This window comes from Blennius ocellaris (assembly GCF_963422515.1).
Source record: "Blennius ocellaris genome assembly, chromosome: 1".
In the NCBI taxonomy this organism is placed as follows: domain Eukaryota; kingdom Metazoa; phylum Chordata; class Actinopteri; order Blenniiformes; family Blenniidae; genus Blennius; species Blennius ocellaris.
In genome coordinates, this window is record NC_137650.1 from 18,836,625 (window position 1) to 18,849,073 (window position 12,449).

The window sequence follows — 12,449 nt, forward strand, 5'->3', positions numbered from 1 at the left end:
TACTTCTCGGACCCAGGACCACGCAGGAACCCTCACCGAGTCAAGTTCAACCGTGTCTGGAGGCCAGTGGCCTAAAAGGGGCCGAAGAGGTGGAACGCTGGAGAACCAAGGGGGGGAAATCTCGCTGGAGTTGGTTCACCTGGAGCATGGAAGTGGAACGACAGAGGCTGGTCAGAGGAGGAGAGCTGCTGGATAACTTGTGCAAGAAAGAAGAAATCCGAAATAATTCACATGTACCTGGGACAAAGGGGCTTACAAGAAAGTACAAAAGTGACACTGCTGTATCCAGGATGCTGTCGTTCACAAAAAGAGGAGGTGAGACCATTTCAAGAAAGGAGAGGATGATGAAGAAGTTTTTGTGGTTTTTGCCTCTGGTAAATATCCATGATGTACCAATGAAGAGGAAGAAGACGAATGTCATGAAGATAAAGTGCCATCGTGTCTTTTTTTGGTTGCCTCTCTTCTTTGTCAGCCTTTGTCCAAAACCTGCATCATCACAGGTAAGAGTTCAGTTCAGTTCAGACAGCTTTATTCATTCCACAAGGGGCAATTCATCTGTCGCTTCCCAGCGTACATTCGTGCATAGTCAGTCACAACATAAATAAATAATCAATCAATCTGTCAAGGAAGCATATTTAAGCATGGGAAAGAGGGACATGTCAGAACATTGTAAGGAGCCCAGATATGCAAGTCAGAGCAAGATAAAACAAGATTAGAGATAAAGGATATACGGTTAAAAACAATAAACAATATTGGCTATGATCCTAAAACTAAAAGACTGATTAACATCCCGTATGGATTATGAATCTTAAAATACACCCTCTATTCTGTTGTAGCGTAGTGATTTCTGCGATGTGTAAAGATAACAAGACAGTGTATACTATACCTTTTTTTTTTTTTAAAGAACCTATACTATGATTTTCCAGCGTCGCATCTCCAAATATTTTGTGTGGAAAGCTCAGATAAAAGTTAAATATTCCAAAATCTTGGTCTCATTGTGTCTATTATGAGTACAAATAGATGTTCTGTTGACTCATAAGTAATTCAGAATTTCTGGGTTTTACGTGACACATTCTTGTATGGAATGCTTGAGTCAGTGGGGATTCCTATCCTGGTCCCGGAGAGCTGCTGTCTTGCATTTAACTAGGGTTTGACAGTACTGCTTTAGAGGTCACAGTGGTGTCTGAATGTTCCTGTTTTTTTTTTTGTTTTTGCAGGGAAATTTCCCACGAATGGAGAACATTGCTGCCTTCAAGCCTGTGTCCACCTCACCGCCTCGCTTTACCTGTGGAGTTCCCGAGCGGAGCAGCTACTGTCAGCCACCTTCTTCACACGCTGACCTGCTGGCATGTCATCCGGCGTTCTGTGTCCAGGAGTGTCCCTATAGGTCATCCACTCCTCCATATGCCCCTCTGCTGTTAGCTGCACACAGGTAGCACTACTCAACCCACTGTGATTTATTTTTTTGTTTTAATATCTTGGGAGGTTATGAAATTCATGATACCCGCTGACATGTGAGTCTATGAGAATTAAGAAAAAGCAATGGTAAAGTTAGAATATATACTATTGGACTCTTGTATATATTTTCTTGCTTGCTCTGTGGGAACACATTGACATATTCAGACTTAATTCCACCAGGGGTACCTGTGTAACAAAGGACACCAGTGACATTCATCCTTGGGCTCGGAGGGAGATCGGACCCACGAGCAGTTCAGATGGGGTTTCTGGCGGAGGAAGTAGTTTGTTGTTCCGGCCAGGTCAAGATGGATGCCTGGTCTCTCCCCCTTCACAGGCACTTGGAGCGCTGGGATCTCTTACCTTGGCTTTGTGGATAAAACCAAATTCTTCTGGGGAGATGTGAGTTCATTTTGCCTTATTTTCTACCACAGTACTGATTCTTCAATACATTTGTTTTCCAGTGATGCAAAGTGTTTGTTTAATTTGTGAAAGGCAGATAGCTGATCCTTAATAAATAATTCAAAGCACTTTTTTCGTAGTGGCTACCTCATGGTAATTGGTTTTAACTAAAGTTTGATCAGTTCTTTAGTGTTCATTTGAGTTGACCGTGTGAAGAAGTTCCATCATGTGGGACAGATGCAAAGTGGCGGCTGGTTTGGAGAGTGTTGTACCAAATCTTGCAAGACGAGTTGATTATATGTTTTGTTTTTTTGCTCCGGTAAATCGCAGCGTTATCTTCTCTCATTTGCACCTGCAAATAACAAATGAGCTGCATGGTGTAAACCTTCAACATGTTTTGATTAGCCGAGCACTTCGTCTAAAGAGAGCCTGAGCTCCGATCAGACATACAGGTCGATACATGCTGCTCCTCACTGGTGTGACGATGTCCCTGCTGTATTTTGCCTCTTGGGACCACAGCAAGCGCATACTGGCAACTCAATCATTGTTTTGTCAAAGTATCAGTTCAACACATTTTACAATATACACATTTAATCATACCAACAAGTATTGTGCTCCAGCTGGTGAATAATTTTGTTGCTCCTCTCTTTCCACAAAATTCTCTCATTCATTGAAGCACACAATTTAATTGAATTGTATTTTGGAGAACTTTTCTGACTTTTCAACATTTGATATGTTTACTGTTGATGAACTATTCTAATAGTAACGCAATGATCAAAGTTAATGCAGGTATACAGATAATGCAGTATTACATTTTGACATTGTGATGTTGGATATGATTTTGAAATATCGACAAAACCGTGAAAACCCTGCGATATTGATCTGGTAACGTAGAGCAGGTCAGGTCTGATTAGGTCACTATCGCCATCAGGAAACAATTGGCTGTCATGTCCTACTTAGACATGTTGTGTGAGAGACGGGATGCTGGTATGTTTCACGGAGGGCAATTGTGGTGCAGAGTTACAAGCTTTCAGATCAGCTTTCAACACACACACACACACACACACACACACACACACACACACACACACACACACACACACACACACACACACACACACACACACACACATGCACACAAGAAATAGAAAAAGACCTGTTAGCATTGCATGGCAACCCTATCTCTTCCTCCATATAGCACTCGTTCAAGTAGATTGCTTGAACAACTGGAGGCCTTTGTCCGGAAACTGAAATGTGACTAAACATACATGGCATTGTGACGTGTATTCATCAGAGTGGTTCTTAGTGAAATCTCGCACTACCAATTTAGCCTTGACCCTTTTTAACTTATAATGGACGGTTGAACAGTGAATGCAATTTATTCTACAATGCCTCTTTGTTCCTCATTTCTTTACATCAAGTGTAAAAAAAAAAAAGTAACGTCGTATCGATCTGGTGTCAACATTAACCAAAGTGCCTTTAGTTGAGTCACATGCCGGCGATTCCTTATGTGGTTTTCAGCTTCCAACTGCATGCAGTGATAAGGAGGATGCTACACGAGTCTGGTGAACTCAGTAGCTCAGCAGACTTGCTTATTTATTGCTTCCAAAATGTGTGACTCCAAAACCTTAAAAGACCTCAAGGTCTCTTTTTTTTTTTTTTTTCAAATCTGTTATTTGCATTTATTCACACATTTCTTTCATGTTTGAAATTCTGGTAGTTTGGTTGCATGTCACATTTATTTCCATTTTAGCATTAGAAAGTATTTATTTCCCATATATATCTTATAGTTGAATAAGCCAACTGTAAAGTAGTTGTTACAGTAAAATAATACAAAGAAAGTTGCCTCTTGAACCTGAGTTGAACAGAAAAATGCTCCAATGTGAGCATGGCCAGCAGGTGATTTTAGAAAAAATGTGCTTAAATGGGAAAAAAAGTGGTCAGCTTTGGTCTATTTATACCAGTACAAAAAGGCTGTTGTTATTGTGTGCAGAAGGCAAGATTAGCTTCACCCAGTTAACATCTCAATGGATAAATCATGTCTTTAACTTGAGGCACAAATATCGACACATTATTCTTGCATTTTATGGCCATAAATGTGTCAACACTGACAGACCTTATTTTTTCAACTAGTATTTGTATATTGAACAATGTACTCGGGGAGTAAATGTGACTTGTACCTTTCAATAGTGTAACCCCAACATGCTGGTTTTACAATCTCAGTCAAGCACTTTATTACCGTATGTGATGCTTGAGTCTGAAAATGTGACCTCTCTCCGAGCAACTCTTCAGTCTCCCCCTCCTGCAGTTGTTATTTTCTTCTTGTAAGCGTGTTGTTTTTTGCGCGGCCTGGTATTGGTCTGCTCTCTGAGTAAAGATCATAATTAGCTCTGGATATAGTCTTGCATATTCTCATGTGTTTGTTAATTCATATAAGAAAGAAACCTGAAATCTGTGCGTTAACAGGTTTGAAGAGCGATCGTGTGCAAACACCTGACAGGTTACATATGTCTTGTAGCAACACACTGACTGTTGTGGTAAACGTCTCGGTCTTGTTCAGTCTTCAATTAGACCCCGAGACAGCTCAGACAGAAATCAGATCCCTTCTTTAAATTTCATTCTGTGATTTTTGTTTGTGAAGTTGTCCGTCTGGGGGATTCAGATGACAGGCAAGTTTTGTAGGCTGGGTCTGCCGAACATGACACCTGTATGGGTGAATGCATCTGAATGGGAGTTAATGTCTCCCCCCCCCCCCCTCGCTCTCTCCCTCGCTCTCTTTCTGGTTCTGTCGTTGGCTATCATTCCTTTGTTGTTGAGTCGATCGTGGCTGCCATCAAAGAAGCCAGATGAAAAGAGGTCTCTATCCTCACCTCTGTCCATATCTCCTCACCCCGCTCTCTTTGTCTCTCCCTGTCTTTCTGTGATTTCACATCCCTCCCCTCGTCTGAACAATGAACAGAGCCTGCCACCTGTTACTGACAAACCAGAGTTTTAACCAAAGCTTCACTTCTAGTTATATTCAAAGTTTTTAATTTAAAATCGTACATATTTTTTTAGTTTGTAGCTGCCATTCCTACACAGACAAAGCAGTGTAACAACTAATCATTTTCACGATAATGATCGTCAAAATTAATATCTAGTATAATAATATCCAGTAATGAAACAACACACGTTATATAGCGATATCCCAAATGAGTAATGGATTAAACAATTTGTTGAATACTATTGTATTTCTCTATAATAAAAGCAAACCAATTTGTCAATGTCTGTTTGGGCTGTTCTAGGCAGTTCGTTTTGTGAAACGACAAATCATTAGGGTATTCACCTGTTTTTTTTTAAATGAAAAAAGAATGTCTTTACTTCAAGAAACACTTTTATTCAGTAAACCACCTCATATTAAACATAATTCTTCTTGAACGTCTTATTATATATCTTTCCATTCGCATTGGCTTTCGCAGACATGCTCAGATACGTTTAGATGCTCCTTTTCTCTCTCATGCATCTGTCTGTGATTTATAGGGTTTGCTGCTCTGGGTTCATAAAAGCCATGATTTCCCATAAAATGTCAGTGATGGTGGTTAATATGACACGAGGCGCATGTGCATGTCTGCACTTGGTGCTGCAGCTGAAACCTTGCAGTCATGTAAAATATTGATATTCCATGTGAAAATGTCAAATGAGAGACTGTGTGGCAGAGCTCTCCTCGTTGGGCCACGGTCTCTCTTCCTTTTTTCGCGAATCAAGATTTAAGTCCTGACTGGCAGATCCTCGGGTGACCCTTATTTAAGAATTGAGTGCTGTATTATTGTCATGTTTACCGCTTTTTTTTCTCTCTTCCCCCTCCCCACCCTCTCTCAGGATGCTTTTGGAGAAGAGGTTGGGAGAGCGCTGTATATTCTCTCTGACAGTGTCCATGCAAGCTGTTACCTTGCAGTATGGCCAGTCCAGCAGTCACACTCCCCTGACCACCAGCTTCAGGACAGAGGGCAGGCTCAGGCTGGGGACGTGGACACATATTGCTTTACAGGTAAGAGAGAGTGTGGATTACCGCGGCGGCACAAGGGATCCCTACACATTCAAGTCAAACACATTAGTAAAAAGTTCATCGGCTTCACCCAGTTTATATTTACCTGCCAAATTTAATCGCCAAAAGTTGAGGTTCAGGCACCCAAGTATGTCTTTGTCTTTATCATTCCTTCACTCTCAGGCCTTCCTTTCCCCATCTTTCTTATGAGCTTGTGGTAATTACACTGGAAAACATCTGTTTTGGAACAGCTGCTGGGGCGAGGGTCATGCACGTTACTTCAGACATACAGATGCTGCCACACATTCTCAACATGGCATTTCAGAAGTGCCTACATTAGAAAAACTAACCACAGAACTGCTGGATGTAAGTTACCTCAATTAACTTTTGTATGTTTGTGGGTTATTATGCACAAATAGATGTTTGGTAGTTTTTTTTCCCCCTTTGTTGTGACAATGGTATGAAAGTGTAGCTGCATGAGTGGATGAGCGTCAAAGCTGAGGATGTAGTTTCCACAAATCAATTTTTTTTGCCGTACTGGCAAAAACAAATGAAAAGAAAAACCTTAAATTTTATACATGTGTACATTTTTGTTTTAGTTATCTATGGTTAAATTATGCAGCACCTAGAAAGGGCTAAAGGCAACAGATGCTGGACATGGAAGGCTTCATGGACAGAAAAAGGCTTTTATGGGCTCAGATCATCCTAAATGGCAGCAAGTGAAGTGGAGAGAGTTGGTAGGACATGAATGAATTTGTGTGTCAGTCTGTGTGTTTTTTCTGGGATGTTGACGAGTATCATTTTACCGACTACTGCAGTGAACAATCTCCCTCTTTCAGCGTGTCTGAATACCACCAAGACTACAGGATCAGAGCAAATATGATTAACATGACAAGCCTTTTTATAGATTATTGGCAACATTAGGTTTTGGTTTGCATGTTTTTCTGTCAAATCTTCAAGGACATTTCTTTTTAGGCTGACTTGAATTTTACTAGGCTTGGTTTGTAATACTTTTTCACAATTGTATTGATAGATGCATATTATATATGAATTGAATAATTAATGCAGGTCTTAATGAATACAGATGACGATTGATAACTGACAGAAACCTGACCAATTTGATCATTTTATTAAAAATTTCGTTGTTCAAATTTTGGATTTTTTTTTTTAATACATGCTTTATTTTTAGGAAATGATTTAAATACAAAGCAGAAGGTTTGAATGGGAATCAACAATGAAGTAGGTGTTTAAAAGAGTTAAAAAAGGGGGGGGGGGGAATCAGAGCCTTTTTAAGATAATGAAAATCCAACAATCAGATCCTATAAATAACATCCAGGAATGCATAACTGTTAAATTAAAAAGTAGAGAATTTCTTACATTGTCTTCACTATTTTAAAAATAATTTTGTAACATTTTATAAAAGATGAAGTATTTCTTCATTGCAGGAGTGCTCAATGCAAGTAACATCTAGTTGAAGAAGGTTTCTTTCATTTTTGCTGTCAACAATAATGTCGATTAGGTAGGAGTTATGAGGAGGAATGTGTTTTGCCAATATTCTAAAAGAAAATCATTGTTTCTTTTTCAAAAATCTAACCTGACAGTTTAATTTACAAGCCTGCTGATTGGTAGTGATGGCACAGTAATCTGACAGTCCGACTTGTTGTTGGCTAAATGTGGTGTTGCTGATGGCTCAGTTGGTAGTTAGTGAGCATGTATGCCTTGTAGGGATAAGGTTGTCATAAATGTCTAAGTATAGTAAACTGTACATGTGTGTACATGTTCACGTAGGCTAAAACACTCGTAGGTATTCTGCTACTAAAAGTGTGTCATGTTGATGTAGCTTGAAGGCGCGTGCGTGCGTGTGTGTGTGCGTGCATGCGTGTGTGTGTGCATGCATTATATGTATGTAAGAAAGGTTTCCAAATTACCCAGCTCCTTCATAGGGTAATGTCTGTATTGTGGCTGACAGACTGCTACAAATTATCACTGAACTGTGAGTGTGTGTCTGTGTGAGAGTGTGTGACTATATAAGTGTGTGCGCCGGCATGAGAAAGGGAGTATGTGAATGGTGTTTGAGTGTCAAGTATGATTATGTTATACTTCTGAATGGTCAAAGCAGATCACATCACCATACCATTAAACAAAAGGCAGAATGATTCACACACGCACACACACGCATGCACAGCACACACACACACACCCTTGCCTCACCAGTCATCTGTCGGTTTGCGAAGATCAAAACACCAAAAAAGACAGTCAAAAGGAATACGGGTTTCCAAGTGCCAGGAGCAACACACACACACACACACACACACACACACACACACACACACACACACACACACACACACACACACACACACACACACACACACACACACACACACACACACACACACACACACACACACACACACGGTGCCAGGAGCAAGGTGCTGTAGGGATGCTGGTGCTCCCTAGGTAGTTGTCTTATCTGATTATGGTAACGATGTCGAGAATAGCGGAGAAAAATGTAGCCTGGGGGAGGGAGGGACTGACAGAGGGGGAGAGATGAGGGAAGTGAGGGGAGGTGGTTCAGTGCAGTTAAGTGATAGGTATGAATTAAGTGGACTATAGAACTTGCCTTTCAGTGTATTTTAGCAATAGTTTAACTTTGGGTAATTGGTAGTGTTGGGTAGTTATAAAGCATCTTTACCAGGGCTGTTGATGAAAGAAAGTTGGATTCAACTGGTGTTATAGTTGCTGATGAGGCATGTAACAGGAAGAATGTACTCATAGAAAATCAGGTCCTGGATCTAAATGAGTTTGCTTTTGTTTGACACGTTTGAAAAATCTGTGTTAAGTTTTAACAAATCACTCATGCAGCAAAAGATTTGTCTATATTGCATATATTTATTGAGACTGCACAGTCATTAACCCATGTAGAAGTTATTGTTTTAAAAAGATGGAAGATGTTCCATGTGAAATATTCATAATAATCATATTTTCCATAGATGAGTTATCGGTGAAATGAGTAGTGAAAGACAAAAAAAGATCTTGAATGAAAGTGAGACGGTTCACAGTCTTGGCCCACTATCTTTTGGAGTACCACAGATTTGACTGCGTGCCTTCATGACCCCCAGAGGGATCTGTCTGTTAGTGCCTGACTAAATCAGCATTATCAGATGAGGCAGTAACAAGGACAGCCAGTCACAGCAGTCCCATCACAGCCCAGTTCAACATGAGTGTTTAACACTTTAGCACACTGCACTTGCTCTTTTTGAGAGGAATGGAAAAGTTGTGGGATTGTTGAAGATGGGGGGGGGGGGGGGGGGGGGGGGAATAACTCTCTCTCTGGACTGGAGGAAACATAAGAGAATAATACACACATTTGTATTGTAGGGAGCAAGTTGGTTTTTGAGATCACTCCTTTTTATACATATTAGTTTATTTCTGAGAGACCACGTGCAAAGACATTAATTTGAAATGAAAGATGCTTTGTACCATAGCTCTGGCTAGGTTCCATCTGTAGTCCTGACAGCAATTTACTGGTTAGCACCAACTGATCTCGTCCTCCCCATTGTCTTTCTATCGTTGGTATTTTTTGCAAAGAAGAAGCACCTGCTCATACCTCATAAACCTGGACAATATATCACATGTTGAAAATAAGATGCTCAACCATTTCATAAAACAAATGTCCACTGAGTGGAAGAATGTCTTGTTGGTCCCAGAGTTCAGAAGAGAATAGCCTGACTGGTTGACAATGATAGAAATGCAACAGAAACTCAAAGAACTATCGTCTTATCCAGACTTTTCAACACATGAAGCTGATGTGTGACAGCAGCAGAAGACCACATCAGCTGGTCCTCCTAAGACTACAGTTTTGCACAGACTCACAACAATGGTATAATAGAAATTTGGTCTAATGCGCATCGATGTCTGCTGCCACATTCAGAAGGGAGGGTCAGAATTTAACAATGTGATACACAGATGCATCCTGCTTTGTATCATTTTTCTTCTGCCACAGCCTGCCCAAGCATTGTTTCTGACCATGTCCCGTCCCTTTATGACCCCAGATGGCGACTTCAAGCTGAATATCACACCATGTCAGCAAGCTCCACCCTCAATCTCAATCTTGCACTGCTGTCGAAGTCACATTTATTTTTTCATGCCTGCACTTAAATGCACCGTCGATAAGCCTCCGTCTCCAGCTGCTGTTTTAGAACCATCTGAGAATTTGTTCCAGCTCTGACCATCATGCATTTAGCTTTTGTCTTTCTTTTTATCACATCAACAGTGGTTTTTTTTGTTTGTTGCTTTTCTTCAGTCCGTCACAAGTTTCCCAGCCACTCCAAGCTCTTTCTGCTGCTTTGTTTCCATTTTTATACTGCGTATGCATTTTTCAATATTTACTCGAAATTCTGTTGTCTAGCTTTAACTTTGGGCGACATTTCACTTGTATTGCCAGTCACAAGTAGTACCAAAGCAGCATTTTGTTGTCATTGAGTGCCATCTATTAGTCATTGATATGTACCAGTTTATTTTGCAAAATATAAGTCGCTCTTTAATTTAAGATCTGTTTGCTCGCATAGCAGAGCTGCGCACAAGGCAGCTCATTGGAAATGATGTTCTATATAACACAAAATACTATGGTATTATCATTTTAACTACATGTTTAATACTTCCTTGAAAAACCATGAATATTTTTTCAGGAATTTCTAACATCTCAGGATACCCCAGAAAGGATGGGGAAAATGACACATTCAGGCAAAAGACAATGTTGCAAACTACCCAACGAAACAGCTTTCCACTCGGTTTAAAAACCATGTCTACCCCTCGTGCAGGGGTTGGCAATCTTCAACATCTTCTGAGCCATTTGTACCCATTTCCCACTGAACAGAAAATACTAGGAGCTGCTCTCAGTAACAGGAGAGGAGGAGATCCAGCAGGAGATAGACGCCGCAGTTCAGATTGACCAAGTTTTCCACTGTGTCACAGATAAAGGAAGCTCAAGGTTTCGGGCGGCCATGAGCTATGGCGGCCGTCAGCTGCGGCCACAACTTCTGCGTTCTTCTCGCCACTATTGTTGCGTAATGACGTTACAGGCCTGTGCCATTCACAACCCCGCCTACATTGTACCACACTCACTGTAGTGGGACGGCGCGGCACAGTTGAGTCTGTGTGCGTTTTGCCTTACCGTACCATACCGCCCCGCTCGGGAATGAACTGCAGTGGGACCAAGGCTCAAGGAGCCACAGCAGAGGGACCGTGCGTGTGCGTGCGTGTGCGTGTGCGTGTGTGTGTGTGTGTGTGTGTGTGTGTGTGTGTGTGTGTGTGTGTGTGTGTGTGTGTGTGTGTGTGTGTGTGTGTGTGTGTGTGTGTGTGTGTGTGTGTGTGTGTGTGTGTGTGTGTGTGTGTGTGTCTGCTGTGAAAAACCATGTGCATGCATAATGTATAAATACAATAAGGAATTTTTTTTTTACATGCTACTCAATACTCTGTGTTTACGCTAAATGCTGTGTGTGTGTGTGTGTGTGTGTGTGTGTGTGTGTGTGTGTGTGTGTGTGTGTGTGTGTGTGTGTGTGTGTGTGTGTGTGTGTGTGTGTGTGTGTGTGTGTGTGTGTGTGTGTGTGTGTGTGTGTGTGTGTGTGTGTGTGTGTGTGTGTGTGTGTGTGTGTGTGTGTGTGTGCGCGCGAGAGACTGAAGGTGAGGCAAGGTTATAATGCAGGGGTGAAGCGAACACCTCTCTGTTATCCCTCTGCCCGCTGGCACCAGAGGCAAAAGGGCACAAGACTGGCATCAATTACTTTGTGGGAGTGTGTGTGTGTGTGGGTGTGTGTGTGTGTGGGCATGCGCATTCGGGCGCACATGTCCACTGTAACCTTCTATTCATTTCTTTCTTTCTTTCACATCAGTGTGTGTGTGTGTGTCTATCTTAATAGTTAGAGCAAGGCACCAACATAGACAGGGTTATGGGTTTCATTCCCAGTGGAGCTTTGAGATATGAGAGCTCACAAAGTGCAGCAAGGGTGTTGGAAGGTGCTTTGGATAAAACGAAACCGCCATACATCATATGCTACACTGAGCCGCGTCTTCTAGGAATATCCATAATAATAGTTTGTTACGGGTTACTAAGCCCATTTGGAGTACAAGGAGACATGGTTTGAGTGTTCCTTGTTCTTAATTTATGATGAAATATATATATAATTTCTAATTCCTAAACATCAGTACATGGTGGTGTCGTGACAGAGGATGTTCACCCTTTAAATCCGTGTCGGGCTTCCTGTGTGGAGTTTACAAGTTCTACCTCTGCATATGTTGGCGTTCTCCGGCTACATTGGTTCCCTCTCCTATTCCAAAAGCATGTGTTTGAAGTTCACTGCGGCTCCAAAATTGTCTGTAGGTTTGAATGTGACTGACTGTCTCTCCATGTTTGCACTGTGATAAACCAGCTCCGAGTGTGCTCTGCTTTTGATCATAGTGAGGTGAGATCGGCTTCAACACTCAACAACCCCGAATAGGACAACGCTGTAAAGAAGATAGATGGATAGATTCCTTAACTAACAGATTATGTCAATGACAGCATGTT

General features: G+C 41.4%; 1 protein-coding gene across 1 annotated transcript in view; it reads left to right on the forward strand.

The window, feature by feature from the left end:
• Positions 1–1,223: 1,223 nt before the first annotated feature.
• Positions 1,224–12,449, forward strand: part of ush2a (Usher syndrome 2A (autosomal recessive, mild)) — a gene marked incomplete at its 3' end in the record, with an annotated part of 194,350 nt that continues 183,124 nt past the window's right edge. Inside the window, exons 1-3 of the mRNA XM_080520729.1 lie at positions 1,224–1,432; positions 1,639–1,857; positions 5,716–5,884. Coding sequence (XP_080376855.1) covers positions 1,233–1,432; positions 1,639–1,857; positions 5,716–5,884 — 588 coding nt within the window. The 5' untranslated portion in view covers positions 1,224–1,232. The remainder of the gene's footprint in view (positions 1,433–1,638; positions 1,858–5,715; positions 5,885–12,449) is intronic.